Source organism: Trachypithecus francoisi, unplaced genomic scaffold (genome assembly GCF_009764315.1).
Source record: "Trachypithecus francoisi isolate TF-2019V2 unplaced genomic scaffold, Tfra_2.0 Lachesis_group18, whole genome shotgun sequence".
Taxonomy (NCBI): Eukaryota; Metazoa; Chordata; class Mammalia; order Primates; family Cercopithecidae; genus Trachypithecus; species Trachypithecus francoisi.
Window position 1 is genome coordinate 72,291,226 of NW_022681463.1, and position 23,043 is coordinate 72,314,268.

A 23,043-nucleotide genomic window follows, 5' to 3' on the forward strand; every position below is an offset into this window, starting at 1 on the left:
GTTTTTGATACTCCTGGAATCTATTGCTCTCACCCTGAAAGTCTGGTTCTGCATCTCCACACAGCTGTGTAGAGAAACAAAGAAAGCAATTAATCTTGCACACTTCTGTCAGATTTCATCTTAATCACTGCCTTGTACATATCTCTCCCTGTTCATAACTTTCTGTGGCTCTCCATCACCTGCTGAATTAAATATAAACTTTCTAGTTTGGTATTCAAGGCATATTTTGGCCTGAGTCTTCCTTTCTAGTCTGATGGCCTATAACTGTGTTTCCTACTGTATTAATTACTCATCATTCTCCAGATATCTCTTTCACTTTTTTTTTTTGAGACAGAATCTTGCTCTGTCACCCAGGCTGGAGTGCGGTAACGTGATCTCAGCTCACTGCAACCTTCACCTCCTGGGTTCAAGCAATTCTCTTGTCTCAGCCTCCTGAGTAGCTGGGATTATAGGCATCTGCCACCATGCCTAGCTAAGTTTTTGTATTTTTAGTAGGGATGGGGTTTCACCATGTTGGCGAGGCTGGTCTCGAACTCCTGACCTCAAGTGACCCACCCACCTCGGCCTCCCAAAGTGCTGGGATTACAGGCATGAGCCACCGTGCCCAGCCTCTTTCACTTTCTGAAGTCTTGGTTTGTTTGCATTGTTTGGCCTGTTTAGCACACTCTCATTTCTGTTACCATTTAAGACCAATTTCTTTCATTTCTTTTCTGTATGGATTTTTCCAATTAGATAAAGTCTTTCCATTCCACACCATCCCCCACACAAATCTTTATACCCTTTGGGGTACTTTTGTCTTATCGCTATTTGTGTGTTTTTCTTATCCTCCTGGTAGACTGTATATTTTTTATTTTATTTATTTATGTATGTATGTATTTATTTATTTATTTATTATTGGGAGGGAGTCTTGCTCTGTCACCCAGGCTGGAGTGCAGTGGCGCGATCTCTGCTTGCTACAACCTCTACTTCCTGGGTTCAAGCGATTCTCCTGCCTCAGCCTCGCAAGTAGCTGGGATTACAGGCGCCCATCACCACACCTGGCTAATTTTTGTATTTTAGTAGAGATGGTGTTTCACCATGTAGGTCAAGCTGGTCTCAAACTCCTGACCTCAAATGATCTGCCCACCTCAGCCTCCCAAAATGCTAGGATTAACAGGCGTGAGCCACTGTGCCTGGCCTGTAAATTTTTTGAGAACTGTCTCGTCGTCATCTTGGTAACTTCGATATACCTAGCATGTATTTGCATAAGAAATTGAATAGACTTGGCCGGGCGTGGTGGCTCATGCCTGTAATCCCAGCATTTGGGGAGGCTGAGGTGGGTGGATCACCTGAGGTCAGGAGTTCAAGACCAGCCTGGCCAACATGGTGAGACCCTGTCTTTACAAAAAAGAAACAAAAATTAGCTGGGCTTGATGGCAGGTGACTGTAATCCCAGCTTCTTGGGAGGCTGAGGCAGGAATATTGCTTGAACCCGGGAGGCTGAGGTTGCAGTGAGCTGAGATTGTGCCATTGCACTCCAACCTGGGTGACAGAGCGAGATTCCAACTCAAAAATAAATAAATAAATAAGAAAGAAAGAAATAAAAGGTAGTGACTAGAATAAATTGAATAGACTTAAAATTTTTTTAAAGCAGTATTTATAGGTACATGCCATATAAATGAATTAGATCAGTTTGAGCACATTGTATGATATATTTGATTTAAATTCCAGTATACCCTTTTTATCTAGTTGCAGACTGCTAGCAAAGTTTGTGGATCAGCAGCTGGTCCACACTTTAAGGAACATTGTTATAAGTACTTTTTTCCCTCTTAAAAAATTGTAGAAGCAGTTAAAGGTTTATAATTTGCTGTGTGTTAGTTGTTAAACAAAATTGCTAAATTCAGCAATTGCTTGATTGCTTAAAGTTGTACTGTAAAAGCCGTATTATAATTAACTTTTATTATTTTCTAGAAACTATCCAACTCTGGCCAATATTGAAAGAAAGAAGAAGTTAAAACTTGAAAAGGAAAAGAGAGGAGCAGTATTGACAACAACACAGTATGGGTGAGTTCTTCATGCTTACAAATAATAAAAAGGCGCACAAATCAAAATCTTAAAATCCTTATGTACTCAATTCTGAAATCTTTGCTTTTATAACTTATTTACTTAAAAAAGATCAATTTATCTTTTTTTAACAACAACCTGATAGCACAAATAGTTATATCTTAAAGTAAGGATTACCCTATATTCATATGGTTTTCAAAGGATAGATAATTAATAAGACCTTTCAATCTTTGTCTCCCAGCTCATTAGTTTCCTCCCAGAGGTGATCCATTTTATCCTTCCAGAGATACTTGATGTCTATACAGCAGGTGGATGATAGATACAGTCTTTCCCCTCCTTTTTTTGATACTGTATTTGCTTTGTTAGCCATGCAGTATACTTAGAGATTGTCCCACATTAATGTGTAACAAGCCTCATTATTTAAGGATGTGGCTGGGCACAGTGGCTCACACCTGCAGTCCCAGAACTTTGGAAGGCTAAGGAGGGAGGATCACTTGATCCCAGGAGTTCAAGACCAGCCTGGGTAACATAGCAAGACCTCGTCTCTACAAAAATAAAAACAGAAAAATTAGCCAGGCATAGTGGCATGTACCTGTAGTTCCAGCTAGTTGGGAGGCTGAGGCAGGAGGATCGCTTGAGCCCAGAGGTTGGAGATGGGTGCTGCTGCACTCCAGCCTGAATGACAGATCAAGACCCTGTCTCTTTTAAAAACAAAACAAAACAAAACAGAAACAAAAACAGGATGTGTAGGAAGCTTAAGGATGTCCCACAGTGTCGTTTTTTTTAACAATTAGCTTCTTGTTGATGGATATTTAAGTTCTTACCAACCTTTTGCTAATAAAAAATGTTTTCATATTGCCCTTATACATAACAATATTTTACATATGAGTAAATATTTCTGAAGATAGATTACTAGAAATTGATTTGCTGAGTCAAAGAGTTATGTGTATCTGTAATATTCACATATACTACCGAATATCTGTTATGGAGCTAGACCAGTTTACTCTCCCACCAGCAATGTATGAGCTATCTTTCCCCCCCAACTCCCTCACTTTCATAGAAGTTTTAAGAATTTTTTCCATTTCATTTTTTATTGAAGTACATTATAATATATGAAAAATATAGAAATCTTAAATGCGCTTGAGGAATTTTTATACACATACACACATACACCACTCCCATCCCATACATCCATATAACCTCCACACAGGTGAATGTACATAACTTCTTCACCTCGTGAAGCTCTCTTAAGCCCTCTGCTGTTCAATGCTTCACCACAAAGGTAACCCCTTTTCTGATTTCTGTCATCATAGATTATATTACCTGTTCTGGGAACTGTAGATAAATGGAATTATATCATATGTATTCTTAGGTGTATGAGTTCTATGGCCCAAAATTATTTTGTGAGATTTATCCATGTTGTGTATAGTTGTAAAATTTTTTGTTTTTATTGCTGTATAGAACTTAATTGTGAGAATATATATGTATTGTACTGTTAATGGACATTTGGGTTATATGGGCTAATATAAATAAAGCTACCATGGACATTCTTTTACCTGTCTTGTTTACATAGGGCTCATTTTCATTGGTCATATAAATATGCTAGGTCATAGGGTATCCATATGTTTAGCTTTAATAGATATGGCCAGTTTTCCAAAGTGGTCGAACCAGTTTAACATTTCTACTAAATGCATCTTATTGCTCTGTGTCCTGGTCAGTGCTTGGTAAGTTACACCTTTTCCTCTTGTCATAACATTTTCCTCCTGTCTTATGGTTTTAATCCCTTTTCATATGCTTATTGACTATTTGAATATTCTCTTGTGCAGTACCAGTTCAAGCCTTTGACCAGTTTTTAATTGGGGTTGCTTTTCTGATTTGTAAAAGTCATTTACTCAGATACAAATCTTACTTTGGAGTATATGTATTGCAGATATATCTCACAATATGTGGCTTGTCTTTTTATTGTCTTAATGGATATCCTTTTTCCTTTTTTATACAACAGTAACTGTTCATTGCTCAGATATTTGGGATCAGCTAGGAGTCAGGCATATCTGCTCATCTTGACAAGGCTCCGTTAAAGCTGGGGATTGGTCAGTGATAGTTAGGATAGCTATGTAGTTACTATTTTTAGTGCTCTTCCTTCTTTTGTGTAGATCCATCTTTCCATCTGATGTCACTTTTCCTCTGTCTGAAGGACTTCCTTTAATCTTGTAGTGAGAATTTGCTGGGAATTACTTCTTTCAGCTTTGTGTGTCTGAAAAAGTATTTTGCCTTTTTGAAAGATACTTCTGCAGGATATGTAATCAGTTAACAGTTTTTCAAATGTATAGTACTCTAAAGATGTTATTCCATTGTCTTCTCATTATCATTGTTTTCAATGAGAAATCTGTTGTCGTTATTATCTTTTTTATCTATATAAATGTGTTTTATCTCTGGCTTCTTTTAAGATTTTTCTCTTTATCACCAGTTTTGAGCAATTTAGGATGTGTCTTGATATAGTTTTCTTTGTGTTTCTTGTGCTTGACATTTGTTGAACTTCTTGGATTATAATTTTTATCAGATTTAGAAAAATGGTGGCCATTATTTCTGCAAATGTTTTTTCTCTACCTTCCCCTCCCTTTCAGACTCCAGTTACATGTATAATAGGCTGTTTAAAGTTGTCTTATCGCTTACTGATGCTCTTTTCATTTTTTAAAACTTTTTTTCCTCTGTGTCTCATTTTAGATCATTTCTATTGCTATGCCTTCATGTTCATTAATCTTTCTTATGCAGTGTCTAATCTTTCATTAGTCTCATGTATATGTATATTTTGTCTCAGTGTAATTTTGCGTTTTTTATCTCAGACATTGTAGTTTTTATTCTTAGACGTTTGATTTGGGCTGGGCATGGTAGCTCATGCCTGTAATCCTAGTGCTTTGGGGAGCCAACGTGGGAGGAGTGCTTGAGCCCAGGAGTTCGAGACCAGCCTGGGCAACATAGCAAGACTTTCTCTATGCAAAAAAATTTAAAAGTTAGCTGAGCATGTTGGTACACACCTGTAGTCCCAGCTTCTCGAGAGGCTGAGGCAGGAGGTCACTTGAGCCCAGGAGTTCAAGGCTACTGTGGTCTGTGATTGTGCCACTGCCCTCCAGCCTGATTGACAGAATGAGTCTCTGTCTCATTAAAAAAAAGAAAGGCTGGTTTGGTTCTTTTATTTCTCTACTTAACTTTTTAAACATAAAGAATACAGTTATAGTAACTTTTAATCTCTCCCTGCTAATTTTAATATTTGTGTTGGTTCTGGATCACCTTTTAATTGATATTTCTCTTTATTTTGTGTTATATTTTCCTGCTTTGTTGCATGCGTGGTAATTTTTTTTCTTTTTTTGAGATGGAGTCTCGCTCTGCCTCTAGGCTGGAGTGCAGTGGCGTGATCTTGGCTCACTGCAACCTCTGACTCCTGGGTTCAAGCCATTCTCCTGCCTCAGCCTCCTGAGTAGCTGGGACTACAGGCATGCGCCACCACGCCCAGCTAATTTTTGTATTTTTAGTGGAGACAGGGTTTCACCATGTTGGCCAGGATGGTCTCAATCTCTTGACCTTGTGATCTGCCCACCTTTGCCACCCAAAGTGCTGGGATTACAGGTGTGAGCCACTGCTCCTGGCTCCATGCCTGGTAATTTTTTATTGGATGGATACTTGACACTGGAAATTTTACATTATTGGGTGCTGTATTAGTCCATTTTCACCCTGCTGATAAAGAATACCCAAGACTGGGCAATTTACAGAAGAAAGAGGTTTAACTGGACTTACAGTTCCACGTGGCTGGGGAAGCCTCACAATTGTGGAGGAAGGCAAGGAGGGGCAAGTCACATTTTCTGGGAATGGCAGCAGGCAGAGAGAGGAGAGCTTGTGCAGGGAAACTCCCCTTTTTAAAACCTTCAGACCTCGTGAGACTCATTCACTCACTATCACAAGAACAGCACAGGAAGACCCACCTCCATATTTCAATCACCTCCCACTGGGTTCCTCCCATGACATGTGGGACTGTGGGAGTAAATTCAAGATGAGATTTGGGTGGGAACACAACCAAACCACATTAGGTGCTGTATATGTTTGTGTTTCTATAAATGTTCTTGAACTTTTTTCTGGGAACACAACTGAGTTACTTAGAAACAGTTTGATCCTTCTGGGTCTTGCTTTTAAGATTTGGTAGACGAAACCAGAGCAGTGTTTAGTCTGAACCTAACTACTCACTACTGATGTGAGATCTTACTGGGTATCTTACCCCATGCCCTATGAAATATGAGGTATAAACAGGACCTAGTTATGACTCCGAGTGAAGATAAGGTGCTGATAACTCTGATCCTTTTGGATGGTTTTTTTCCCTAACTTTGGGTAGTTTCCTGACAAATACATGCCGATCAGTCTTCTGCTAAATAGTCCAGGGTAAATCCTCTGCAAATCTCTAGAGTTCTCTCTCTCTCTAGTTTTTTCCTCTCAGGTACATCCTGCAAGCTCTAGATGTCTTGCTCTCTCTGGTGTCTCAGCTCCAGTTCCTCAACTCAGGGATTCTACCAGGTCCCATCTGGATTCCTCTTCTCTGCAGTCTGGAAACTCTTAAGGCTGTAAGCAAGGGCAGTTGCGGGGTTCACTATTCATTTATTTTCCATCTTTCAGGGATCACTGCTCTTATTGCTTGATGTCCTATGTCATAGAGACCGTTGTTTCTTCATTTTGGCTAATTTTTTGGTTATTTCAGGTAGGAGCATAAATTCAGTCCCTGTTACTTTATTTTGGCCAGAAACAGAAGTTCTTAATGGTGTCTTTTATAAATAAAAGTTGCAATTTTCATGAAGTCTGATTTATTAATGTTTTATTTTTGTGGTCAGTGCTGTGTGTATTCTGCCTTAAAAAATATTTGCTTACTTGGAGATCATAAAGCTATTTCTTTATGTTTTCTTTTAGAAGATTTATTGCTCTGCCATTCTGGTTTATGTCTAGAACTAATTATTGTACATAGTGTAGGGGTTAAGGACCTTTAAAATTTTTTCACATATGAATTGCAGTTGATCCAGTACTAATTGTTATACCATGCAGACCCCAACCAAAAGTAACCTGGTACAACAATATTAATATCAGACCAAATAGATGTTAAAGCAAGATGTGTTATTAGGGATAAATAGGAATATTTTGTAATGTTAAAAGAGTCAGTGCAACAACAAGAAGACATACCAATTCTAAATCTGTATGTGTCTAGTAATATAGCTTTAAAATATGTAAAGTGAAAATTTTGAAACAAACACAACTCTTGAGCAGAGAGACAAAAATCCTATACAAAATGTTAGCAAATTAAATCTGGCAGTATGTAAAAAGGATAAACATCATGACTAAATGGCACTTATTCCAGGAGCATGTTTATTTATCACACTAACACAGTGAAGGAGGAAAATGCTATTAACTTAATGAGTAGGGAAAACAGTTTGATAAAATGTACCACCTGTTCATAAAAAAAGACATAGCAGCAAACTAGTAATAGAAAATAATTTCTTTAATCTAATAAAGGATATCTATCAGTACTCTATAGCCATATCATACTTAATGGTGCAGTAGTGATCACTCCCCCACCTCCCCTGAGATTAGAAGCAAGATAAGGATGTCCAGTGTTACCACTTTTATAAATGGATTTAGCAAGGTTGCCAAATACATGTAAAATCAATATTTTAAAAATCAACTCTATTTCTGTAAAGTAGCAACAAACAATTAAAAAGTGAAAATTTAAAAGATACCATTTAGAATAGTATCAAATGCCTAGGAATAAACCTAACAAAAGATTTGCAAGACTCTACACTCAAAACTACAAAACATTGCTCAGAAAAATTCAAGGCCTACATAAATGGAGCAATATATAATATACATGGACTGGAAAACAATATAATTATCTTAATTCTCCCCCAAATCCAATTGATTATAGTCAAAATTCCAGCAAGTTTTTATTTTTATTTTTATTTATTTATTTAGGTGGAGGAGGGATGGGGGAGATTGATAAGCTTTAAAATTACAGTGTGTCACTTAATGACAGGGATACATTCTGAGAAATGGGTTAGGCAATTTTGTTGTTATGAACATCATAGAGTATACTTACACAAACTTAGATAATACAGCCTACTACATACCTAGGCTGTGCAGTAAAGCCTATTGCTCTTAGGCTACATCCCCATACCATGTGTTACTGTATCCAGTTGTAACACAATGCTAAGTATTTGTATATCTAAATATAGAAGAGTTTCAGTAAAAATACACCATTAAAGGTAAAAAATGATATACCTGAATGGGACACTTACCATGAATAGAACTTGCAGGAGTGGAAGTTGCCGTGGGTGAGTCAGTGAGTGAGTGGTGAGTGAATGTGAAGGCCCAGGACGTTACTATACACTAAGACATTACAAACATTGTACACGTAGGCTATACTAAATTGTTTTGTAAAAGTGATTTTTTACTTTATGATGTTATGACATTACTGGGAATTATTTAGCTCTGCTATAATCTTACAGGACTGCTGTCATATATGTGGTCCATTGTTGATCAGAATGTCATTATGTGGCACATGATTGCATATGAAAATACAAAGGATCTGGAACAGCAACTAAGAAAGCTAGAGTAATGAAGATAGTGTCGTGTCGTCCAAGGATAAATAGATAAATAGAGCAGAATAGAGCCCACAAACAGATCCACTGAGAAACAATCACCTAACTTACGATAAATCTGGCAGTATAATGCAGTGGAGAAAGGATCGTGTTTTCAACAACCTATTCCTTTTAAACTTTTTGTGTCTCTATATTTAAAGTGTATCTCCTATATATTATATAATTTTGTCTTAGTGATCCAAACTGAAAATCTTTGCCTTTTAACTAGTGCTTAGTTCATTTACATTTAATGTAATTCCTAATATAGTTGGGTTTTTAATTTGTTCTTTGTTCCTTTCTTGCCTTCTTTTGGATGGAATCTTTTTTTATTCCTTAATCTCTCCATTTTATATACATCTACATTTTTATTTACCTTATACCTTTTACAACTATTTTTAGATGGTTGATTAAATAAACTTTTCCTTTCAAATGATTGTCAAGTGGTATAACAGAACTACTACCTCAAAGGTGAAATAGAGTGCAAATAACAGATACACTACTTTCTCAGTTAAGTCTTATAGATGTCATTAGTGAAGGATCTTTTTAACTCATTACTTATTAGTGAATACCTTGATGATCATTCAAGCTAGCTGTGGTCAGATGCTATAAGAGAGAAGATACAGGGAAGGCATCTGTGAATGGGAGCTCAAGGAAAGTGGCATCTCTTCATTATCCTTATGGGGCCAGTGAGCCAGAGGCAGAAACTAGACCTGTTTTCTTTGCACTGACACTGTTAGGTTCTTAGCCTGACATCTGTGGATGGACACTGGAGATTGGTCCATGGCGTTCTGCAAAATTTGAACCATACCTATATATTAATTTTTATAATGAGATTCTCCAAGGGTTATTATGACCCTAAAGGGATTAAAAATCTCTGGGTTGCAGATTTGCAGATACATAAATTAAACATGTTGGTTTAACAAATTATTTCAAAAATGTTATGATAGTAAACTCCCATTAGGCTTAATGTGTTATCTTGCTCTAACTGTGAAGTACTGTATATTATCTTAATTCTGTGTCCCTATGATTCCCATTCTGTTTAAAGGAATAAACAGGCTTAGGCATACAAATATTTGTGCAGCAGACACAGCCTATAAGTGACAAAACTGAGATTTAGATGCAGATTTCTAATTAATCTGTTTACTGCATCCTCCATTATTAATGAAAAATGAATTTTGCCCAGTAAATGACAAACTGTCCAAAACCTATCTTTGTGAAAACTCAGTTCCACCAAAGAATGCCTTGTGTTACTGTCTACTATGAAGGAACCTTTTTTTAACTGTCTTTCCCGCCCCTGCACACACACACATAGTTTAAGTTAGAAGATGCTCGCATAAATACTTGCTTTCTTTTTCTTTTCTTTTTTTTCTGGAGACAGTCTGGCTTTGCTCAGGCTGGAGTACAGTGGCACAATCTCGGCTCACTGTGACTTCCACGTCCCAAGTTTAAGCAATTCTCGTGCCTTAGCCTCCCGAGGAGCTGGGACTGCAGGCGCCTGCTACCACGCCCAGCTTATTTTTTATTTTAGTAGAGACAAGGTTGTCCAGGGTAATTTTGAACTCCTGAGCTCAAGTGATCCGCCCACCTTGGCCTCCCAAAGTGCTGAAATTACAGGCGTGAACCACCGCACCCAGCCAATACCTGCTTTCTTTCTAAAAGTAGTTGTGGCTGTTGCGAGGGCACTTGATTTGAGCTGGCTGTGAAATTGCAATAGCTTATGTGTTGTGATATGCCTATAAAGTAGAGAAAATAGTACCTGTCTTACCTATTTCAGAGGATTCATGAAGGTCAAACAAGGCATATTTGTAAATGCTTCAGAAACTTTAACTCCTTAAAAATGAACAGATAAGTCTGGTGTACTCATGCCTGTAATCCCAGCACTGTGGGAGGCCGAGGTGGGTGGATCACCTGAGGTCAGGAGTTCGAGACCATCCTGGCCAACACAGTGAAACCTTGTCTCTACAAAAATACAAAAATTAGCCAGGCTGATGGTGGGTGCCTGTAATCCCAGCTACTTGGGAGGCTGAGGCAGGAGAATCACTTGAAACTGGGAGGTGGAAGTTGCAGTGAGCCAGGATCATGCCATTGCACTCCAGCCTGGGCGACAGAGCAAGACTCCGTCTCAAAAGAAAATAAAATGAGTAGACAAGAGTGAACATACTTTATAAACTCTAAGATCACTTTCAGCTGGGCGTGGTGGCTCACATCTGTAACCCCAGCACTTTGTGAGGCAGAGGTGGGCAGATCATGAGGTCAGAAGATCGAGACCATCTTGGCCAACATGGTGAAACCTTGTCTCTACTAAAAATACAAAAATTAGCTGGGTGTGGTGGCACGTGCCTGTAATCTCAGCTACTTGGGAAGCTAAGGCAGGAAAATCGCTTGAACCTGGGAGGTGGAGGTGGCAGTCAGCCGAGATAATGCCACTGCACTCCGGCCTGGCGATAGAGCGAGACTGTTTCAAAAAAAAAAAACACTTTCATGTACAATAGAAGAATGAAAGAATGCTGCCAGTTAAATTGGCCTTTAATGATGATACTATGCAGCCCAATTTCAGAAGGATAACAATATGGGTAGAAATTTGCAGCATAGAATCAATAAGATGTGGTATATTGTGGGTTGCTGTCCTTCTAAAGTTCTATCATAGGCTTCCCTGTCTTTGGAAGTCACTGGAATTTCTTTGATTTTGGTCTATTTAATGTACTAGGCTACAAATGATCAATTTTACAACTAAGTTTCTTTTGTATCTAGTAGTCTTTTTCAAAATTTTCTTGGAAGGTCAGTGCCTTTTATGTTAAAAATTGCAATTTTCTTACTCCAGAAAGATGAAGGGGATGTCCAGACATTCACAAATGGCAAAAATCAGAAGTCCTGGCAAGAATCACAAATGGAAAAACGACAATGCTAGACAGAGAGCAGTCACTGGATCAGGCAGTCACTTGTGTGATTGGAAGCCAGAAGGTCCACCTGAGGCAAATGCAGATCCTCTTGGTGTTTTGATAAACAGTGATTCTGGTAAGCTAAACAGGAAAATAACATTTATAAGTGTATAGACAATGATGCTGAAGTTGATTATTCACAGCCTTGTTTGTGGAAGGTTTAATATCAAGTGTGTAACAATGCAGAATGATGCTTTTGTTTTGTTTTTAATGGGAGCATCTTGTTTAAAACGTCATTTCAGAACATCTTTTCTGAGTCTTGGGTGGGTACATGGGGAAGGGAGGCTGTAGGAGAAAGACTGTTGTTGCTGGATAATTTTCATTAGTGTGATGTAACCTTAGAAATTTCTTAAGATTGTTTTGAATGTATTAATGCTGTACATTCAAGTTTGCTCAAATATGTGGATTTTCCCTTTACCTATAAAGCAGCAATTCTAATGGAAGTCAGTATACTTTATGCTACTGAGCATGAGCATGATCTCTGGGCAAAAAGCATGATCTCTGGGCAAACTAATTCATTATGTTTGATTTAGTACTGTTGTTCTTCAGAGCATAGTTTATATTTATATATATTTGTTCTTGAATTTCCTTTAAAACGTATAGGGCAAATTACCTTGCTTATTAGTTGAAAAATAAAAGCATTAAAATGCTGCTATCACATACAGATATCATTTAGGCTTTGAGACTCCATTTCTCTTCCTGAAAAATGAAATGTATATGTAAATATTTATACTACCTTTTCCTCCAGTAACACTGTGATGCTTTATCTAATTGCATATGCTTTGTACTGCAAAGGAATACCCAAAGATTATTAGTGAGTGAACTGACATTACTGACATTGTAGATTTGATTGTAGCCTGTTTAACTTGGATGATGTTGGCTTCTATGATAATCACATGGCAAGTTTTTGAACTCATGAATGGCAAGAAAAGAAAGGATAACTAATTCCCTGACTGAATTAGGATGGAAAAAGATCATTGCATAAGGGAACATTAGATTAAGTAGGAGATAAAATTTAGTAAAAACATGAATGATAAGTTAATATCAACTAACACTTATTGAATAAGGTACTTACTGAGTTCTATATGCTTTGTATAGATGAAGTCTTCTCGTGACAACCTTTTACACATATACCATTATTGTTTCCATTTTAGAAATGAGGAACACAGAGACTAAGTATGTTTATGCCATTGAAAGTAATAGTAAAAAATGCAGTTACTTTTGCATCAACCTAGTAGTTTACCTGAGTCATTCTGCTCTTTAGTGGCAGAATGAGAATTTGAACGTATGAGTCTTACTCCACCAGTACACTGCACATCCTCTAAATATGAAGTCTGAATTTGTTTAAAAAAATATTGTTTGAGTCTAGGATAGTTGAGATGTGAGAGAGAGCAAGAAAAAGGCAGATGGTATTTTGAGCCAGTGCTGATTTTACTCTTGGGCACTGATTTTTTGTTGTTGTTGTTTTCTTTCAAAAAATTTTAGAGAGAGATCACTTGCTTCTTCAGACTTGTAATGTGTGGCCTTGATGACAAAAGACCATCTGTACTCAAATATAAGCTTTTATGTCATTAAAACACTTAAAACACAAATGTGAAGACTACCATTATAATCAGTAAGTTACTAATTTGAAAATTATGTAATCCTTTTACTTTGTGCAATTTTCTAAATGAACACTTGAAGGACTAAGACTCTGATATTGGATAATCTTTGTTGTCTTCATTTTGTTAACTTAGCTTTGGTAGATGGTTAATACTGTTTTCCCTTTTTTTTAAAAAAAAGTATTTCAGTATGTACTCATCTAGTAAAACACCAACTAAAAGACGATTGTATCTTGCTTCTATTTAAGCTTGTCTTAGTCCTCAGTAGATGCCTTAGACATGAGAAACAGTGGTAAATCCTCTCATCCTTATTGGTAGAAATAACTCAGTTGGATTCTGAGAAGCAGTTGAAAGAGAGATCTCAGGCCGGGCGTGGTGGCTCACGCCTGTAATCCCAGCACTTTGGGAAGCTGAGGCAAGTGGATCAACTGAAGTCAGGAGTTCGAGACCAGCCTGGCCAACATGATGAAACCTCGTCTCTACTAAAAATACAAAAATTAGCCGGGCGTGATGGCGCATGCCTGTAATCCCAGCTACTTGGTAGGCTGAGGCAGGAGAATTGCCTGAACCCACGAGGTGGGGGTTGCAGTGAGCTGAGATCGCACCGTTGCACTCCAGCCTAGGTGACAGAGCAAGACTCGGTCTCAAAAAAAGAGAGAGAGAGAGAGATCTCAAATAATTTTGTTTTGGTTTGAATGTTGAAACCCTTACCTATAATGAGGGTCAAGGATGGGAACATGCCTGTTTCGAGTGTCAAAGATGAGAACATATATCTTGAATATAAAAATTACCCATATAAGCTACAAATTTATAATTTTGAATATTTAAAAATTTATTAATTTTTATAATATTGTATTATAACCAAGCAAATCACAATGCCAATGATCAAATTATGGTAGCTTAATTTTGTAGGAAAGCTGTCATTTAAATTCACCTTATCTTTTACCTGGGATTTCCTCTGGACTTTGATATTTTCCAAATCTGTTTTAGACCAGGGGTACAGTTCCTTGGCCTATTAGGAACCCCAGCGGGGAGTGGGGATGGGGAGGCGGGGAGCAGCGAGCAAGTATGGCTTCATCTCTATTTACACCCATTCCCTATTGCCTGCCTTACTGCCTGTGAGCTCCGCCTCCTGTCAGATCAGCGGCAGCATTAGATTCTCATAGGAGCGTGAACCCCGTTGTGAATTGCACACGAGGGATTTAGGTTGTGTGCTCCTTATGAGAATCTAATGCCTGATTATCTGTCAGTGTCTCCCATCATCCCAAGATGGGACCGTCTAGTTGCAGGAAAACAAGCTCAGGGCTCCCACTGATTCTACATTGTGGTGCATTGTACAATTATTTTATTATATATTACAAAGTAATAATAATAGAAATAAAGTACACAGTAAGTGTAATGTGCTGAATCATCCCGAAACCATCCCCGATCCACCACCCACTTTCTGTCCTTGGAAAAATTGTCTTCCACAAAACTAGTCCCTCGTGCCAAAAAGGCTGGGGACCGTTGTTTTAAGCCATAGGTTCTTTAACTTTTCACTGCAGGTATAGCTACAGATAATCCATCCCCCTGTTTTCTTTTTTTTTTTTTTTTTGAGGCAGAGTCTCGCTCTGTCGCCCAGACTGGAGTGCAGTGGCGCAATCTCGGCTCACTGCAAGCTCCGCCTCCCGGGTTCACGCCATTCTCCTGCCTCAGCCTCCCGAGTAGCTGGGACTACAGGCGCCCGCCGCCTCGCCCGGCTAGTTTTTTGTATTTTTAGTAGAGACGGGGTTTCACCATGTTAGCCAGGATGGTCTCGATCTCCTGACCTCGTGATCCGCCCGTCTCGGCCTCCCAAAGTGCTGGGATTACAGGCTTGAGCCACCGCGCCCGGCCCATCCCCCTGTTTTCATATGTCGTAAGTCAGGCTTGTCCAAAGCATGGCCCACAGGCTCATGCCCCCAAGGATGGCTTTGAATGCAGCCCAACAAAAATTTGTAAACTTCCTTAAAATATGAGATTCTTTTGTGTGATTTTTGTTTTTTTAAAGCTCATCAGCTGTTAGTGTATTTTATGTGTGGTCCAAGACAATTCTTCCAGTGTGGCCCAGGGAAGCCAAAAGATTGGACACCGCTGCCCTAAATATTCTCCACTCTCCAATATATGTTTTCCACTTGTTTGGAGGCAGCTTCTCTTACCTTGGGCCAGAACCAGCCAACCTTAAAAGCTGGTTATTCAAGTTGTCAGTGGCAGGCCAGCGGCCCGCATTGTGATAACATGACCCGCTGTTCTCATATGGCAGTTGACACTTTTTAGCACTAAGCTCACTTTAATAAAGTTCTCCCAATTGCTTCCATTTTTTTTGCCTTTTTCTGGCTCAGAACTTAATCCAGACATCAGCACTCACATTTTAAACAAGACTCAAGTTTTAGAGGATTTTCAAAAATTTCAGATCATGCTTGGAAAATCATTGCCTGGGCTTACCTTTTCTTTATTGTATTTGGTGCTATGTGTACTCGCAGTAATTGTACAGCTACTTTGAATTGAGAATTGACATTGTTTTGATGGGAAGGCCTTTTATTTAAAGGAGTCTCCCAATTTATCAGTTTTGAGTGTGGTTTATTGTCTGTCATTAGATTTCCTTACTAGCATATTTTTTATTTCCTTGTGTATTCTGCTGACTGGCCTAACTTAAGGATTGTTTTTTCTTTGTTTGATTTGGTGTCTCATTAGTTAGCATCCAGTTCATTTTGTTGCCATTGGTTAAATACATATGCAACAAGTTTATGGCTTTCCTGGCCTGTAGTTTTAAACAATAAGTCAGTTGTCTGAGCTAGAAAGAAAGCGGGTCAGTAAGGTGGCATTGAGCATCTATGACTGAGGTGCCTCAGTATCCACAAGACAAAGGCAACCCAACTTATTAGTCATTTGTTAAAATAATAGCTGTTGTCATAGAACACTGGGACATAAGTCTAACTGCACACTCACATAACCTAGGTTGTTTTAAAGGTAGGCATTAAAATAAGAAAATAAGCTGGCCCAGCACATCAGGTGTCATGGATACCCATTGTTAACTGCCTTCTTTGAGAGTTGGAGACTATAAAGCAAAGTCCGTATTTTTGAGGGTGACTTTTAAACATTTAAGCATTTTTACTATTGTTATTAAACATTTTAAACCGTTAAGCATTTTTTAAAGAATACTTAATTACAAATCTTGGGCTACAGCATATAATTGCGCTTTGCTCCATAAAGGCAATAGGAAATAGTGGGATGGGGGTTGGTGGGCAGGGGGTACGGATAAGTAAGTAAAGAAATAAGTTACAGAAAGAAGCCAGATAGGAAGTTTTACAGCTGGTGTTTAGAGCGGACAAGACATTCAAAGGGCAATGTTATTTTGCTACTTTCCTTTTGGTGGGAATTTATAAGGTCCTGTGTTTGGCTTACCCAGCACTGTAATTCACTATAATGCCGAGGATTTCAAAGGAGTCTCCCTGCCTTCCAGAAACTCATGGTCTAAGGATAATTTTTAAGATGATTGCATTAGATTATTTTTTGGGGATGGTGGGAACATGATGTGTATATATGAGAGAGAGAGGTGAGATTTACCCTAAGAAAAATGTCGCTAATGTTTTAATGGTAAGAGAAATTGTTTGAGCTCGTATTTTATAAAAATGCTGAAGTCTGGTTTTATCAGGTCAATTGCTGCTGTCTCGATACTAGTATTTTCAGTTCAGAAAGATGTTTTAGCAGCATTTTAAAAATGAAGTTTCTTGAGTGTTATTTTGTGAGCCAGTACAATGCCTTCAGCATAGTCTTTACAGATAGGTGCTAAAAATGCCTGCATTAGAGCTGCTAGGTAGATCCCAGGGACTTTTTTTTTTTTTTTTTAAGATGAAAAGTCACTGTAGAAGATGTTCTGATAGTGCCAAAAGGACAGTATTTTTCGAAGTGTTATTACATGTGGTTTGTCCCTTAAACATTTAACTGAGTGGAGAAGAAAACAGGGAAAGAGTTATTTTGTGAATTTGTAACTTACCCTTTGGGTAAGTCAAGTATAGTGAACTTTGACACTCTAGGAAAAAGTACACCTAGGTCTCTAATTGTGGTTTCCAAATGCTATTCTCCAGGTAAAGGAACCAGAGCCTTTTGGAGAAATGGCTGATTCTGGGGTTGGGACAGGGAAAATATAAACTGAACCTAGAGCATCTCATAGTGCCAGAAAGTAAGAAAATACTCAAAAAATGTAAAGGTGTGGGCATATCAGAAGGATACTAGAAAGAGTTCTCAAGGGCCAAAGTTGGAGCAATTGGTGCCACAAAATAAATAATAATAAATTATAACCCTCAGAATAGAATAAATATCCATGAGTCTATACTGATATCAGTGCCTAAATAAATAAATAAATGTGGGGGAGGAGGGACAGATCTTTCTTACAAAAGAATTCTAATTATTAAATGTAGAAGAAATGAGAGAAATAGCAAGTCAGCATTAGAGCACCAATAATTGTTTTGGGCAAGATCCACTGATGAATGGTAAAATTAGTGGTGAAACGTTAAAATGAAACAATATTTGCTATAGCCTCAAAATATCTCCCCTCAAAATATTTATTTATTAATTATTAATTACTGTGGTTTTAACATATGTCCAAAATTCTTTGATATTCTTTACTGGAGTTGAAACTTAATTCTTCTTCCCAGGAGTGTGAGCTAAACTTAGTAACTCATTTCAAAAAATATAATAATGAAAGAGAAAAATTGTAACTTTGTAGTAGAGAAAGCAGGCAGACCATCAAGCTGTCTAAGTCAACATTACCAGTAATAAGTCCTACTGATATCATGGACCTGGGATGTGATGAGAAGGGCACATCTCTGTGGTATTCCTCCCCAAAATCCATAGTCTCAGTCTAATCTTCAAAAATGTCAGACAGACCCAAACTGAGGGACATTCTAAAAATACCTGACAATAATCTTCAAAGTGTCAAGTCCATAGAAAACAAGGAAAGACTGAGAAACTGTCACAGATTTAGAAAAGATTAAGGAGTCATGACAACCGAATGCAGTGTAGTATAGCAGATTGTATCCTGGATCAGAAAAAGGACGTTAGTGGAAAAGCTGGTGAAATTACATTAGTCTGTAATTTAAATACTAGTGTGGTACCAGTGTTAACTTCTTAGCTTAATAAGGTTATGTAAGATGGTAACATTAGGGAAGCTGCATGAAGGGTATATGGAGACTTTGTACTGTCTTTGCAACATTTGTATAAATCCAAAATTGTTTCAAAATACAAAGTTTGAAAAAGAAGCGAGGAGGGAAAGGACATTAAAGCCTTGCCCTCTGCTTCATGAATTGGATTGTGAGGAATACAGTTTTCCAGAGTCAGTTTCCCTTTGTTTTTTTTTCTGTTATTTTCTGATTATAAAAGTAATACAGAAAATGTGGGAGCTGGGCATAGTGGCTCACGCCTGTAATCCCAGCACTTTGGGAGGCCAAGGGGGGCAGATCACTTGAGGTAAGGAGTTCGAGACCAGCCTGGCCAACATGGTGAAACTCTGTCTCTACTAAAACTACAAAAATTAGCCTGGCGTGGTGGCAAGTGCCTGTAATTCCAGCTACTCAGGTGGCTAAGGGGAGAATCGCTTGAACTCAGGAGGTGGAGTGCACTGCACTCCAGCCTGGGTAGCAGAGTGAAACTCCATCTCGAAAAAAACAAAAACAAACAAAAGACAGAATTATAAAGATGAGTGAAGCTGAGTAAAATAATAGAGAATAGTGGTCAGAGAAGGAGATATGCTCTTTTATCTGAAGTGATCAGTAAAGGCATCTCTGATACGGTGACATTAAGACATCTGAATGAAATGTGGAGACGATACCTAAAGGAATAGCTGTCAAGGCAGAGAGACTGTCACAGTCACCCCAGCCTTTAGTGACCACAACCCTGATCAGTCAGCAGCCAGTAACATCAAGGCAAGACCCTCCGTCAGCAAAAATATCACAACTTCCTGAAGTCTCAGATGAGTTTTAGCATTTTTTAGCAATGAAATATTTTTAAATTAAGGTACAAACATTATTTTTTAAGACATAATGCTATTGCACATTTCATGTGCTACAGTGTAGTGTAAACATAACTTTTATATGCACTGAGAAACCAGAAAATGTGTGTGACTTGCTTTATTGCCATATTCACTTGATTCCAGTGGTCTGGAACCAAATCCACAATATCTCCAAGGTATGATTGCATATCAAATAACTGTTTGGAGTTTTACTATAAAAGGGAAGAAAGAAATGGAGCTATAGCTGGGAGACATTGTTAGCATTATTGTGGACCATAAAAACACTTTGATAGGATGGCTTCATTTTAAGAAGACTTTATATGTCTGTGGGAAGCATTCTAGCTCACTGATAACAATTTGGATTTGGAGTCAGAGAGCCAGGCTTTAAATTTGACCCAACTGATTTATAGTTATCTTAAGGAAAAGTACTCAAATTCTCTGGATTTTTGTTTCATCACTCATCACATACCTCATAAGGATTAGGTCAGATCATGCTTTTGAAGAACATAATATTCAACTATTACTGTAATTTTTGTTACCTCTCTTTGAGTCTTGGAAATAAATGCTACAGTTTGGTCTTTCATCATTCAACCAATGAATGGAAAGTCTGCATACTAACACTGTGGTAGATTTCTGCTTAATCTCCTCGTAATTCGCATAAACTACACACTTTCCTTTCCCTTTATTAATCAAGGAGAAAAGGTAATTTAGCTTAAAATTGACAAGGAGTACTTTTATAGGTATGATGGTGGGTAGTGAGGAGAGAGGATTTAGCTTCATCCAGCAGAAGGTGGCAGTTGAACATTCACATAGAAAGGTACTCCCATTTCCTACTGGCATGCTTTGGTTTCCCCTAGACTGGCTTGGTGAACAGTAAATGCTTAGTCTTGAAACATTTTATCTTGGTTTTGGGTTGAGTTGGTTAATTAAATAGACAAATTACTTACTGTCTTCAGTGAGGCCTTATTTTTATTGGTTGTCTAGAATAGAGTTAATAGATTGTTAGAGCTGCCAAAAAGAAATGTAATAGGTGGTGTCCTGGGGCTACAACTAGGCTTGCTGGGCCTGGATCAAACACTCTACATTTGGCAGGCACTTTAGTATTATGCTTGGTAAATTCTCATGGTTGCCTTGTTTATTTAAGTTCTTGTTTATTTAAGTTTTAAATAATAAAAACTCTGGGTGGGCTGGTCACAGTGGCTCACACCTGTAATCCCAGCACTTTGGGAGGCCAAGGCAAGTGGATCACCTTGGGGCCAGGAGTTTGAGACCAGCCTGGCCAACATGGTGAAACCCCATCTCTACTAAAAATACAAAAAATTAGCCGGGCATAGTGGTACACACCTGTAATCCCAGCTGCTCAGGAGGCTGAGGTAAGATAATTGCTTGGGCCTGGCAGGCAGAGGTTGTGGTGAGCCGAGATTATGCCACTGCACTCCAAACTGTGTGACAGAGCAAGACTCTGTCTCTAAAAAAACTTTGGGTGGATTAATTTCAGCATTACTGTTTGACTAAGCCTATAGAAATGCTTTGAATATTATTTGGATCCCGAAAAACAGTCTTAAAAACAGTTAAAAGCATAGGTATGTTAATATTTCATTTATTTCTAAACCTAATTTTCAGAGGCAGTGATCCCAATCCGGTGAAGTTAAATAAAGTTTGGGCCTTCCTACTACTTGTAAATGAACAGCAAAGACTATGTAATTAAGTTAATTTAGAGTATGCTCAGATTGTGTAACCTGTGAAGCATGCTGAGTAACTAACTGTGCTCTATATAGTTTCCTTTTCCCCCACTGTCTCCTCTGGGGCAAATGGTTTCTTGGCCCATGAAGATGTGTAAACCAGGGGGAAGTGTTCCTGGCCTCCTAGAATTTGTTTTTTGGAAAGATTAAGGAAATGATAAGAAATTACTTAATTTTCACTAACAAATGTGGGAGTGGGGGATGGTCAGCTTTTTTATAGTGGTAGATGTTTTGAATCTGAGTTCTTTTCCCTTCAGAGTCTGATAAGGAGGAGAAACCACAACGTTCTGTGATACCCAAGGAAGTGACACCAGCCCTGTGCTCACTAATGAGTAGCTATGGCAGTCTTTCAGGGTCAGAGAGTGAGCCAGAAGGTAAGTCATGGTGTATGTTGTTACAGGGTTTTGTTTTGTTGCATTTTGCCTTTGGTGCGTGCTGCACATTAATAACATCCAGGATGTGCATTCTTTATTTGGTCTTCAAATTCCTTTTTCATTTGAATCAGAAGTAAAGTTAACTTGGGTTAAAGGAACTCTGGAGTAATAAAGAAATGTGTCAAGATTTTTAGTTTCTTTGCGCTGGGTATGTAATTCCTCCTTTAGCTCTGAGAAGTTTGATGGACCACTTTTACACTGTTGGTGGGATTGTAAACTAGTTCAACCATTATGGAAAACAGTATGGCGATTCCTCAAGGATCTAGAACTAGATGTACCATATGACCCAGCCATCCCACTACTGGGTATATACCCAAAGGATTATAAATTATTCTACTACAAAGACACATGCACACGTATGTTTATTGCGGCACTATTCACAATAGCAAAGACTTGGGTCTGATGATGGACATCAACCCAAATGTCCATCTGTGACAGACTGGATTAAGAAAATGTGGCACATATACACCATGGAATACTATGCAGCCATAAAAAAGGATGAGTTTGCGTCCTTTGTAGGGACATGGATGCAGCTGGAAACCATCATTCTTAGCAAACTATCATAAGAAGAGAAAACCAAACACCGCATGTTTTCACTCATAGGTGGGAACTGAACAATGATGAAACTTGGACTCGGGAAGGGGAACATCACACACTGGGGCCTATCATGGGGAGGGGGGAGGGGGGAGGGATTGCATTGGGGAGTTATACATGATATGATGACTTGATGGGTGCTGACGAGTTGATGGGTGCAGCACACCAACATGGCACAAGTATACATATGTAACAAACCTGCACGTTATGCACATGTACCCTAGAACTTAAAGTATAATAAAAATAAAATAAAATAAAATGAAGAAATGTGTTACTATCCTGGGAATAAAAAAGCAAAAAATACAATATAATGAAAGATTTGGAAGGAAAAAGAGAAAATATCCACTAATGGAATTGAAGAAAATTCTAAAAGAAATGGCAAAAAGAAAATTCATTTTTTTCTCTTTGCTCTCAAGAACCCTTATTGTAACGTGTTTATAGCATCTTTGGTAGATGGAGAGAGATCCTTTATGACAAAGAGTGCGATACAATTTTTTTAATGCATATAGGGCATTGTTCTTCCTAGAGCATATTTACATAAATGATCTCAATTGGAATACACAACAACCTTATACTTGTGGTTGCATTAGCTTGTGCATTTTAAAGGTCAGAAGAAATTGAATCTTTTCAAGAGTCTTTCTGAGAAGTCAGTAACATTGAGGATACATGTCTTACCTTTAAAGATGATGCTACACATGGTAACGTGTGAGGCTTCATTGTGAAATTTAATTGTGATAAACCAGTTTAATTTCCTACAGCATCTCTTTCAGAGCTACCTGAAAGAGCCATGAGTAGGCTCTTGATCTGATACAGTGTAGCAGTTTTTAATCCAAGGTTTATATCAATAATCCAGCATATGTTTAATGAATAAATCTGTGTCTACTGTTGTGGATACCTGGCTCTGTGTGGTAATTTTATTTAGACTTTACTGGCCGTGCAAGAATTCATATGTATGTCTCAGGACAAGATGTGTAATCAAAGTAAGAGCTGTACTGAG

At 38.2% G+C, this 23,043-nt stretch overlaps 1 protein-coding gene across 1 annotated transcript in view; it reads left to right on the top strand.

The window, feature by feature from the left end:
• NUFIP1 (nuclear FMR1 interacting protein 1) overlaps positions 1-23,043 on the top strand; it is a 53,878-nt gene that overhangs the window by 20,978 nt on the left and 9,857 nt on the right. The window contains exons 6-8 of the mRNA XM_033176977.1: positions 1,951-2,043; positions 11,530-11,723; positions 21,276-21,392. Of these exons, the coding sequence (XP_033032868.1) occupies positions 1,951-2,043; positions 11,530-11,723; positions 21,276-21,392 (404 nt within the window). The remainder of the gene's footprint in view (positions 1-1,950; positions 2,044-11,529; positions 11,724-21,275; positions 21,393-23,043) is intronic.